The sequence below is a fragment of the Athene cunicularia genome (assembly GCF_003259725.1).
Source record: "Athene cunicularia isolate RWA chromosome Z unlocalized genomic scaffold, athCun1 chrZ_part1, whole genome shotgun sequence".
Lineage (NCBI taxonomy): Eukaryota > Metazoa > Chordata > Aves > Strigiformes > Strigidae > Athene > Athene cunicularia.
In genome coordinates, this window is record NW_020799142.1 from 11520161 (window position 1) to 11532935 (window position 12775).

The following is a 12775-nucleotide window of genomic DNA, read 5'->3' on the forward strand; positions in this document are numbered from 1 at the left end:
CTTCCACCCTCCTTTTTCCCATCCATAAAGGGTCAATTCTCGATCATTCTGTTGCACAAATCTGCTTTCCTTTAGGACCTGTGCCAGTGCAGGTGTTACTCCAAATCCTTTTCTTTTCTTGCTGTTGGTCCAGCCCAAGACAGATGGCACAACAGGTATCATCAAGTTTCAGGCCAGGGGCTTGGCATATGTTTAAGGAAAGGGCTGATCTTAGGGATCATAAAAGTCAGCTATATTAACCAAGCCTGAAAAGCAGATTGGTCTGGAAAAGGCATTGATCTATTACTTGTTCCAAACCCTACTCTTCAGAAAAATAAAAGTATGCCTACAACAGCTTCCCTTCTTAGTGAATTTGGACTGCATCAGTGTGGTAACTGCTCTGTGGAAACCACTTACAACTTACTTTTGCAAACAGAGACGCTTAGTAAAACCAAACAGGAAAACATCATACTTTTCTGTTGTTCAGATATTCAGCTCTATGTTTCACTGATTTAACTACATACACAGAAAAATATTAATCATTTCAAAGAAGCTGAAAAAAAATTTACTTCACAACATCTGTAGGAAATAATACAGCATTTACTAGCCATCACAAGCTTAATATTGAAAGCCTTTAGAAATGACGTAACAGAAAAAACAAGAATAAATGTTAGCAAATACCTCTTCTTTTTTCTTCAGCGTAGACTCTAACTCTTGTATTGTCTGGTTTAACTCTGTTTTATGTGTGTGGACTGCATTGGCTTGACTGCTCACACACTCTAGCTCAGTCACCTGTTGAAATAAGTAGAAGCAACACATACAAAATTAATTTCAACAAATTCAAGGTGTTACTACTTCTTTGAATCAATAGCTTCATTTGAAATATAGCCTTAGTTCTGGGTGACTTATGTTGATTAAATTTGCGAAGGTATTCTTATGACGTTAGCATAAAATTCCTTAACAAATTGTTTAGCATAAAATGGTTGCTATGACTTCTTCGAAACAATGTTTAATATGTTGCAGGCTGAAAAGAACATTAAATAAACTTACACTTACTAATTATTGAAAATTTTATGAAAGAAGCTGAATTAACATTTCAGAAACAGTAACGGCTAGACGATTAAACAGACTGACACTTTTTAGTGTTGCACCATCTCAATCAACTAAGCCACAATGGCTCACTCACTTCCTAGCAAGCCAATTAACATTTCACAGCCTCGATTTCTGACTCTGCATCAACAGTGTAATAGCAGACACTCAGCCACCAATGTACAGCTGCCAACTTCTTACTTCCTCCAGTTTCAGATCTCATCTCTCAGTCACAAAGCCAACAGCTAATATCATTATTTGGATTTGCAAAGTTCCTCTTTATTAGCAGACAGCAAACAGTCACTATCTGCCCTTGAATAAGTTAAGATACCTGGCAGTGGTATGCCCTTTTTATTTTATTTTTTAATTCAAGAGATGTTAATAATCTGCCATTCACAGACAGTTGCCAAAAAATAGCTTCTGCACCAAAGAAATACAATCCATGCAGATAGAGACTATGCAGAAAAGTCTTTTTTCATGTCCCTCTCAAATGACAGATCAAAATATTAGAGAACTCTCACACTGTATGTCTGTGTGGATGTGTGCACTAAAACCTTTTTGGTTAATAAGAAACTATTAAAATATTAAAAATACTAATTAAAGCCTAATAGCTTTTTTTTTTTTTCCCCCAGATGACATGAGTCTGTCAATCTAAGTATACAGTCTACAAGAGAGCTGCACCATCTATTTACAGTAACTAACAAATCTGGCCCAAAACCTCATTTGAATAAAGTGCTATGCAACAAAAACCGTTAGGCCTTCATTTAACTTTTCTGGAGAAGTAGTGCCTTAGACAGAGGGCAGGCATTCTCCAGGACAAATTTATTTCTTAGATAGAAGAACATCTTGAGGAATCAAGGTTGGTGCCCTCCAGCACTAACATAGTCTAGCTGGTGAAGACACTCTTGATGACAGTTATTTCAGACTCTGAACTATTTGTAGGCTCAGAAGTTAGATTACCAAGTGCAGAGAGAAGTCAAAGGAAAGCCAAGATGAAATACAGGAAAATTAAAACAAAATCCCTGTCAACTTCTCCTTTATGAGTCACAGGGCATGAACTTCCCCTCTGTCACAGCCATGATGAGCCTAGCTTCTTTTGCTGGAAAACTGTGATTAATTTTTGCACATCAGGTTTATAAATGTAGAGAACTGATATAAGAGCGAAGTCTTTGGAGGGGTAGGGGGATGAGGATATAGCTTGGTAACACAATGCCCCCCACTCCACTGCAAAGAAGTCTCTTATTTGCTGGAATTGTCCCCAAAGAAGCATCTTTGTGCTCATGGCAAAAAGTAATAGCAGTAGCATGCCACTGAGCATTACAACTGAAGTGTTAGATTATTTTTTAAAATTGCTTCAATTACACAAAAATACATCTATTTAGATTCCTTGGGACTGTTACGAATTGTGATTGTTACAGTATTCAGCACTACAATCACACAAACACAAACACACAGAATTGGAACAGACCAACAGGGATAAATCTATGTCTACACAGTGTCTGAACTAACATCTAGATGCAGCAATAATCAGAGAGGCATGGAGTAATTTGGGCTGGAAGATGATGCTAGTGGTCATCTGGTCAAGGCCTCCTGCTCAAAATAGGGACAATTTTGATGTCACATTTGGTTGGCCAGGGTCTTGCCCAGTCAAGACCTCTTCAATATTTAGTAGAGCTGCCACAGTTTTGCTGTATTTCTAACATTGTGGGTTTATGAAGAGCTCTAGCTCATTCCTAAGTTTTGCTGGAACTGACAAACTCACTCACCTCACCCACCTTGACCCCTTCTGATGTTTAACTACTCAACCACTTCCAAGCTCTTCTGCTGAACTGAGTCTTGAACTGGAGGTGGAAGCCTCTGTGAACCCAGGGCTATGGTTGTTAGGGGAGCCCCTGGACAGGCCCTCTCCCACATGCTGTGAAAGACTGGAACACTGTATGGCAACCTCCAAGAAGGTCAACCTCTCTTTCAAAGCTGTTGCACTCAGCAATACCCACTGGCTCTTACCAAGCACTAGCACAGTGAACACTCATTTACATGAAGTGTAAGAGACTCTACGGAAGAGACTGAAGAAAACACAGTCCCCAAATCACCTCTGTCCTAGCACCTAGTGACTCAGAATCAAGTGTGCAGAGGTATCTCATCCTGTGACTAAGGAAGAGCTTGGATCCCCACTGTTCCCCACATGGTTTCCTCTGAGGTGGTATACACAAAGAGGATGCACATGTTGGTGCAAGCTTGGAATCCAACAAGACTGGTGGATTGAACTGCAGTGGATGAAATATTACTATTCTTGGCTGCATTTATTGTCACTGGCAGTAAACACCTTCCGCGACAGTCCTGTCAGCTGCACGGCTCACATAAATGCTCTGGTTCATACTAACTGAAGACCCCTATTGAAATCGCTTAAGCAAACACAGGTAATTTTGCTTGAGCAGAGCAGGGAGTGCTCTCACAAACCTTCCTGCCAAGAGAGGCAACTGCTGTCAAAAAGGCAATTAATTACGAACATTAAAAGGGCTGTGATGTTATACTCTGGTCCAGCTTTTCTCTGGGCAAATGTCCATCTCTTACTGCTTATGCAAAAAATTAATGCATTGTTCAACTCTTCATTGTTTATTGTTTATTGTTTATTGAAAAATCAGTAAGTTGGAAAAAAAGAACAAATTAATTTAAAAAATGGGGTTACTTTAATCACAGACATTTATATGCCCATTCCTGTAGAGATCTGAAAAGATGTCAAATATCTTTATGATATTTTCTTGAATGTTTCTATAAAAAAGAAAATCATATTGTGACCCTTTTGAAAAAATCTGTAGAGTAAGATGGGCTGGAAAATGATGCAGTATGAAGAATATGCAATTGAAAACAGAGGTAACAAAAGATAAAGCTCTAGGCAAAAATGTGGATAGCATTTACTTGCTCTATTTCCTTGTTTAAAATTGGATTTATTTTTCTCATGGCCAGTGGTCCAAAATTAATAAAAATAACTGTTTATGCATTATGCACAGAAGGGATCATAAAAGGAAAATAAAACGCTTTAGTCTGACCCTCCCATGTGCTATTTTCAGGGATATCTCCTCATTCATTGTTTTGCGTTTAAGAGCAAGGCTCAATCAATCATTCAAGCCTTTGCACAGCAACACTGAACAATGTACCTGTGATTAAGCCTTGTTTCCAGTACAGAATTCAGACTGAAAGAACAGTCTTTGAACAATAATTGATTAAACAAGGTTCTTCTATTGCGCTAAGACTGCACTGACTTGCATATCTGAAAAAAGTCAATACTGCATTTTTATATTTGAGACTAAAAAAGAAAAAAAGTACTGTTCTTAGCCTCTGCTTCTTTATTTTGCATTTATCATCCAGGTAATGACTGCACATAGGAAAAAAAATTCTGACAGCGCTTTTTAGTGACCTTTAATGAGCTAACTCTTCTAGTAAATGGCTGGCACTATACTTAACTGCATACTTCAGTGAAAAACACATCAGCTGAAATGAGACAGCAAGGCAACTTGTTCTGGCAGAGCCTAGACCTTCTCAGCAGAGGCCACATTCTAGAGTTTTCTGGAAATTTTAATCTAGGGTCAACAGCCTACAAATAGCAGAAGATGCCAGGCAGAAGTACTCATTGCAGCAGACCACTAGCACACACTGGGCTGCTGGGAAGACTGGAGGAGTGAGGCTTTGGGCCACATAACGCAAGTAACAGCCTTGATGTGAGCTTAAGACAGTGACTACCCAAAGGTTCAGCAGACTGAAGAAGTTCTCAACCAAACCACACTAAACCAAACCAAATCACAAAGAAACCAAGAAAGGATACTGCATCAAATCCCGACACAGACAACTACTTCACAAGTAAAGACTTCAGTTAGACAGGGGCAAAGAAGTGGGAATGACAGAAGTATTTCGAGTGGTCACCTTCCCTAAGCAATTGCTTACTGAATGAATCTGCACTATGTTTGCTGCAGGTTGATTCATTTTTCCAAACCACTTTCTTGAGATAAATTTGTACAGTTCTAATCCCAAATAACAGAATCATCACAGAATCATCTAGGTTGGAAAGGACCCTGGAGATCATCTAGTCCAACCATTCGCCTAGCACAGTTCCCACCTACAGCATATCCTTAAGCTCTGAATCAACCCTACTCTTGAACACCTCCAGGGATGGGGACTCCACCACCTCCCTGGGCAGCCCATTCCAATGCCTAACAACCCCTTCTGGAAAGAAATGCTTCCTAATATCTAGTCAGAACTTTCCCTGGCGCAACTTGAGGCCATTATCTCTTGTCCTATCACTTGTTACTCAGTTAAAGAGACTCATCCCCAGCTCTCTGCACCCTCCTTTCAGGGAGCTGTAGAGGGCGATGAGGTCTCCCCTCAGCCTCCTCTTCTCCAGACTAAACACCCCCAGTTCCCTCAGCCGCTCCCCGTACGACCTGTGCTCCAGACCCTGCACCAGCTCCGTTGCCCTTCTCTGGACACGCTCGAGTCATTCAATGTCCTTTTTGGAGTGAGGGGCCCAAAACTGAACACAGGAATCGAGGTGCGGCCTCCCCAGTGCCGAGTCCAGGGGTCAGATCCCTTCCGTGTCCCTGCTGGCCACGCTATTGCTGACACAAGCCAGGATGCCATTGGCCTTCTTGGCCCCCTGGGCACACTGCTGGCTCCTGTTCAGTCGGCTGTCAATCAACACCCCCAGGTCCCTCTCTGACTGGCAGCTCTCCAGCCACTCCTCCCCAAGCCTGTAGTGCTGCTGGGGGTTGTTGTGGCCCAAGGGCAGCCCCCGGCATTTGCCCTTAGTGCAACTCCTCCAGCTGGCCTCAGCCCATGGCTCCAGCCTGTCCAGGTCTCTCTGCAGAGCCTCCCCACCCTCGAGCAGATCAACACTCCCACCCAACCTGGTGTCATCTGCAAACGGACTGAGGGTGCACTCGATCCCCTCCTCCAGGTCATTGATAGAGATGTTAAACAGAATTAGCCGCAATACTGAGTGCAGGGGAACACCACTCATGCCCAGCTGCCAACTGGATTTAACTCCATTCACCACAACTCTTTGGGCCCAGACACCCAGCCAGTTTTTTACCCATACTATCAACATATTTTCAGTGTAGCTGTATCCTATTTGATATACCTGACACTATTAACTCATTGTTTCCTAAAGCTATTTTTATGTCTTCTATTTACTGTGGAATGCAACATACAAGGTCTACTAGTCCAGGCTACAGTATAGAACAAGGAGAGCGCTCACATGCAAGACTGAATTTAGATATTATGTATTCTTAGCTAGTTGAGTTATATTCCTAAATAGATCGAAACTGTGATAACATTATTCCATCAATAATTCAAGATGAGCCTCCTACAAAGAAAAAAGAGCCCTTTGCTTTCCACAAGGAGAAAAGAAATTATGTTGCATGGCTCAGCAGAACTAGTAATAACTGCATGAACTTTCACACAGTTTATGCAAAAGGTGCTTTGCAATTCTTCATGGTGGACAGGAAGATGCAAGACAGCATGCAACAAGCCAATCATAAAAATAATTTCAGTTAGCTTTCAAGAATAAAAATCTCCAGAAAGATTTTTGGTGCTAAGAAATGTGAAAATGCAGAAAATAAGGAAAATTGCTTTTCAAGGCTGCTGCTGAAAGAACAGAAAGCACACTGTAGTGTTATTCATATACATCACTTCTGACAGCAAATTCACTATTACAGTTTTCCAAGATTTATCTGTAGATAAATGACAACCTGGGAGCAAGGAGGAGTTTCATGCATTACCAACAATGTACTACTTTTTTCAACAGAGAAATCAATTAAAGATTTTGCTGAAAAGGACACATTTTTCTCTGTGGGCACTGATGCCTCAAGACATGGAAATATCATAATGTTTTCTACAGTTACTCATTTCTACAGAGATGAAAGAGGAATAATCCATCATCTGCTTGATTTTTCTGAAGTAATGAAATTTAAGTAGGAATATTTGAAAATATAAGTTTACCAAAATCAGTGCTTTGAGCTTCAGCCATGCATTATTACTTGCAACAATAATGCTAATACTAACTTCAGGGGATATCTCTTCCTTTGCAGTCTAATTAACAAATACTTTTCCCAGCTATCTGGCCAGCTCATGAAATACATGCAATAGCAAACACATACAGGTATGTCAGTCATCCTTTAATCCTGAGGATTTAAAACCAACAATTCCCTCACTCTCCAGTGGATTTTTGGAATTACAAGATATATTTCATTCTACAAAGCTTTGACTACATAAAAATTTTATAGCATGTCTCCACAAAGCATGCTTTTCATAACTCGCAGATAAATGGATCTTAGCACTTTTCTTAGGTTTTTTAGAAAGATGAAGATGGGGATGAGAGACCCTTCTGTAAAAACGTTTTTCTTCCCTTCCCCAACATCACAGTAGCTTGGTTGGGGACTTGTTTCTTTTTCAAAGTATAAGCTCATATATGACACATTCAGTGAAAGTAAATTCCCAGAAAAACACCTAATGAAATAGTCTTGAGTCCTAAATGTAAATCTGCTCTAGAAACTAATCAAGGCAAACATACAGAAAAAACCTGCCTTCAGTTCACCATACATTAAAAAAAGCCAAATTCACATTTTGATTTCAGGAACATAACCTGATTCAACTTCTCTGTCTGAAAAGAGATTGTCTTTTCAATAAAGTGTAATTATTAACCAAGGTCTGAGTCTTGATAAAAGCTAGATGTGAATTATTTTTATTGGGAATCACGCACAGAAAGGGAGCTGAGAGCACATGCTGGATTTCATAAATCCTTTTCTAGGAAATGCTCTGATATTCTAATGACAAGACTGACAACATATACCATTTCAAAAATAACATGGAAGTTATGATAGATGAAATGGATATTGGAGGTGCAAAAATATACATCTGAGAAAACAACATATATGCCCTGAAATTAAATGCTTGTATTTTTCCTTTGGTATCCCTTAGTGCCATGCAAAGAAGGTGGTCCTGCATGGCCCCTGCAACAGTTTCTCAAGGATTTTTAAAATATTACTCTGGATTTCTTTTTATTAGAAACTAGTTCCATGGCGAGAAGGGTAACTGACCTTATACAGATATTTACAGCCTGCTCTGAAACACAAACTCTTTTAAGGCGAGACTGTAATTTCAACAAAACAGTCACTATATCCCCCTATGTCATCTAAAAACCCAACTATCACAGAAAAATTAGCCTTTCCAGGACTTACTGTTTCATAGAAAACTCCCCAGCACATCTCTCTTGAACATCTGGTCAATATTTAACATTATGACCTCACTTGGGCAAGAGCTGCCCCTTCTTTTTGCCTTTTCAGGAGTTTCTAGTGCAATAAGAGTTTGCTTGCAATTCCAGATGAAAGGACTGCTATACTGCAAATATATAGACTTAGTTGTCCATATTTTATGCACTCAGAATTGGTCCATCTGCACACATATTTCTTTCCAATAAATGCATAGACAAATACTAATAAAAGGATAATCCCACTGTTTTGATTAAATTGCCAATCTGCCTATATCTACCCTGCAAAATGCACATCTATTTTTATTATGAACAAATGGTATCAAGCTGCTATCTAGCCACATGCTAATTAGAGTATCTTAAGAGAAAGTTATACTTGGATAACTTTTTTCTTTAACCAATCAAACCAAATTTAAATATAACACAAGTTTGGATTCTTCAGTGCAGGTAAGAGAGACACAGTTTTGATGACAAGAGAAAGGCCTTACATAAAAAAGGTGCATTGCCAATACATTTTTGGATCAAAACTTCATAAATTTCTTGTTGCCACACTTTCTGTCACCTTCTATCACTTTTTCACTTTTAGATCATGCCTTTCCTCAGCCACATAAAACCATGACAGTCCCACAGTGGTGCTACTAAGACTTTTCAGCAAGTATGAAGCCTGCAATATGGCCTATGGTTCAGCAAGCAACTTTATCACACCTGTATGTTCGAAATTTACTTTTGATTATTCAGTTTTTAATGCAACTGGTGGAAATGTGGAGGTGACCACTAAAGGGTCAGCAAAGAATTTCTATAGATAATCTGAGCAGACTGCTTATATAGCATTCCGTATTTCTTGTGGACTTTAATAACTGCTTTTATAGATTGTTGTTTTCTTTAGCACAGAAATAGTCCAATAAAATGATCACGGTTTTACTTCTGTGTGCTCATGCAATTTTTTCATATCCACTTTAAAATTTCTTTTAACACTAGTGAAATCAGGGTCCAATATTTGAGAGGTGGTTTTGATGACTACATAAGGTGTCTTCATACTTATTTCATTCACTGAATAGAAGAACCAGAACAGAATAGGCTAATTTTATCAGAAATCCTGGTAAAATAACAAGCTAGAATTCAAGAGTTTACCTCTCTGTTCTCTCAGGAATACCCAAGAGCTTGATCACTTCCCTTCATCTCTTTTTATCTTATGTTTCTTTTCCTGCAAATGAATGATCCTTAAGGACCCGCAGGTCTTATTATTATGCACTGGTGTTATTACTCTGTGCTATTGCCCAGTGTCATAGGATGATTTATTTTAGCAGTTAGCATGCACAAAAAAAAATCATTTTCATTTTTAACATGACAAAGACAGAACTTTGGGTTACTTTCCATAATTCATATCACCATTCAATCCTTTCTTTCTTGTGGTATCAGGATAAATGTTGGTACTAATGCTATTCTATTTGTCTGAAGTAGCTCACTTCAAGGTTTTTCTTTCTGTTAATGAGCTATTCTAAACTCATGAATCCCTTTTGACTTCAAAAAGCTATGTAAGGTGTGTAGGAGTGCTCTTTAACCCCGTTTAAGGGAAATCCTTGTTCTTAAATTGCTTCTGAGCAGATTAGAGGAGAGAAGGCTGAAAGCTCCAAGATAAGCTCTTGACTGGGCATCACATCTTTCCAGGATTATTATCTTTTTGTATTTGTGAGGGAAAAATCCATACACTCATTTAGCAAACTCCTGAAAAATATAATGTCTGACAAAATATCAAAGTACAGTATTTCTGGCTTAAGCTCACAACACATCAGAAGAGAGCACAAAACTTTAATTTATCAAGAACTTTGCACTCAGCCACCCTGAATCTGTATTCTGTTTTGTCTCAGCTCTAGACATTATTAATGCAGAGAACAAATGGAAGAAGGAAGATAAAGGCCTCAGAGAAAGCAAATAAATGTAGGTTAATAGGAAAAACTGAACTGATAGATGAGTAAATGTTATATTTAATCAGAAATCACAAATAATAAATGAAATTAGTTTTTTAAAATGCGATCAAAATCAAAGAAAGGGGCATTTTAGCTTTGTTTAGTTTCTGTGTTTTAAAATACAGAATGTAAACAATTACACAAAAAATTATCTCAGTCAAATTTTAAAACAATTATTGAATAAAGAATGTGGGGTTTAAAATAATTTTTAAAAAAATTAAAAAGCAAACAACAAATACTGCATGATATATGAAAGACCTGGTTTACCACAGTGAATGAAAAAATACAGAACATAAAAGAATGAGATACAATGTAAAATCAAAGGATGTTTATAAATAAAACATGACAAAGTTCCAACTGTGGAAAAAGGTACCATAAGAAGTCAACTAGTAACACTGTTTTAGCAATAATGGTGATTTTTTTAATATAAAGATGAAACTATTTAAGTAAATAAGGCTATTTGTAAGACTATTTATATAAAGAAGAAACCAAAGATGGAAAAAATAATATCAAGTTTACTAATCAATATGCATTACTTTTCCCACACACACCACACTCGACAGAGGATATGAGTCTGCTGTAGCCTGCAGACAGATGAGTCAGGCACCAAAACTTGTATATAAACCTAAAGCACGTAAGGAGTGAATACCACAATTACATTATATATAAACCACATAATATATTATTAAATTGTACTAAATACAGCAGCTGATGTCAGCCGTACCCTTCTTCATTTTAGAGGTTGGTCTGTTTTATACAAGGCTATGATTTGGTGAGTGAGTGTATCCCTCCCATGCATATGTATCTACATACATTCTTCTCCAGTGAGCAAGATGCTGTGACAGCTAACTATTCCAAATCAAACAACAACTACATTACAACTGAACATGCAAATTAATTTCCAAGTTTTTCTTCCTCCTTGAAATCAATTTTTCTATGAGTATTTCTAAAAATTCAGTCTATTCAACTTTTCTTACCAAAGTTTCTCTTGGATCAAACCCCACTTTTCTTCTGGACTAGCAACAGATGTGAGCTCCAGCACAGCAAATTACAATTAGATAAGATATTAGGAAAAATAATTTGACAAGGGTGATCAAACACTGGAACAGGCTGCCCAGAGAGGATGTGGGATCTCCATTTTTTATACTTAATTGACAGCCCTGAGTAAGCTGATCCTAACCTCAAAGCTGGTCCTGCTTACAGTGGAGAATTGGACCAGATAACCTCCAAAGTTCCCTTCCACAGTAAATTATTCTATGAACTAAGGATGGAGCTCATTTTATTTGACTAAAAGTATGTCTATAGAAATATCTAGTTGATCACCCTATGGAGAAAGACAAGCACTTACTGAAGCACATTCAACACGACATCCTAGTCCATTTTCTTAAGACTGGGACACTTTCTCTTCATGCTTTTGTCTCTCCAAGAATAAGAAAAAAAGACGATCATCTTAGTCTTGATACATAACTTCTACACAATCGCAGGTGAGACAGATTCCAGTTTGAGAAATATTTTTTGGATCAACTGCAGCTACATGTTTATATTGAACATAATGGATAAATTGAACAGAAAGATAATACAACGCAGTGACTTAACGCTGCTTGCTACCACATATACCATAACCAACAATCTGCCATTTCAGCAACTCATTTTCAATGTGTGTACGAGAGAAGCATCTGACTTGCAGTTTGTTTCTGAAATGGGGCACTATCTCAACTTGAAAGATTAGTCTCCCAGCATGCAGGCTAGAAGTGCTCTTGTTTCGGACTGTATGAATAACAGATTGAGACTGATTGCCTGTCTTGTCTGGTTGGGTCTCCTCACAGCAAATGCAGCTGCTGTTCTTGTGTGCTACTTTTCTTTCTTACGTAAGGACTGTATTGTTTCATCTTTGCAACAAAAGCTGTTAATCTATTTTATTAGGAAGAATGCTACCTCATTTATGTCCACGTTTTATCGATGAGTTCTTCACTATAAAGCCTATCTGGTGGTCAAATTCACCTGAATGTCTCCCACTATAGTAATTCTAATACAAGGTTGTAATTTAAGTAATTTTATCAACAATTATTATTACAAACTATTCACAACCTGAAGCACAGTTTAGAACTCCCACCCTTCCAAAGAAGAAACTTAAATGAAGTGACAAACAAAGTGAAAGTTTCTCTCTCTACAAACACACACGACAAGCTTACGCCTGATTGGAAAATTTCTGAAGCAAAACAGTTTTATCAGTAACTGCCAATTTCTTGAACAGAAAGCACTCTACTAAAAGCACCAATTTTAATTACACTTCATGCATTTCATCCAGCCAGCTGTGGCACACAGAGTTACAGTCCATTGGAAACTGTTGTTTTTCCATAACAAGTAATTTGGCTGGGACTTCAGGAACCTTGTCTGGAAGTCAGTCTAGGCAGCCTCAACAACTTGCCATTTCCCCAGGTTTCTCAAGCTCAAGGGAGTTCTTGCTACTCTTACACAC

At 38.3% G+C, this 12775-nt stretch overlaps 1 protein-coding gene across 1 annotated transcript in view; it reads right to left on the reverse strand.

Moving 5' to 3' along the window:
* The window catches only part of HOMER1 (homer scaffold protein 1), a 63583-nt gene that overhangs the window by 9443 nt on the left and 41365 nt on the right, over positions 1–12775 (reverse strand). Inside the window, exon 7 of the mRNA XM_026865779.1 lies at positions 661–771. Coding sequence (XP_026721580.1) covers positions 661–771 — 111 coding nt within the window. The remainder of the gene's footprint in view (positions 1–660; positions 772–12775) is intronic.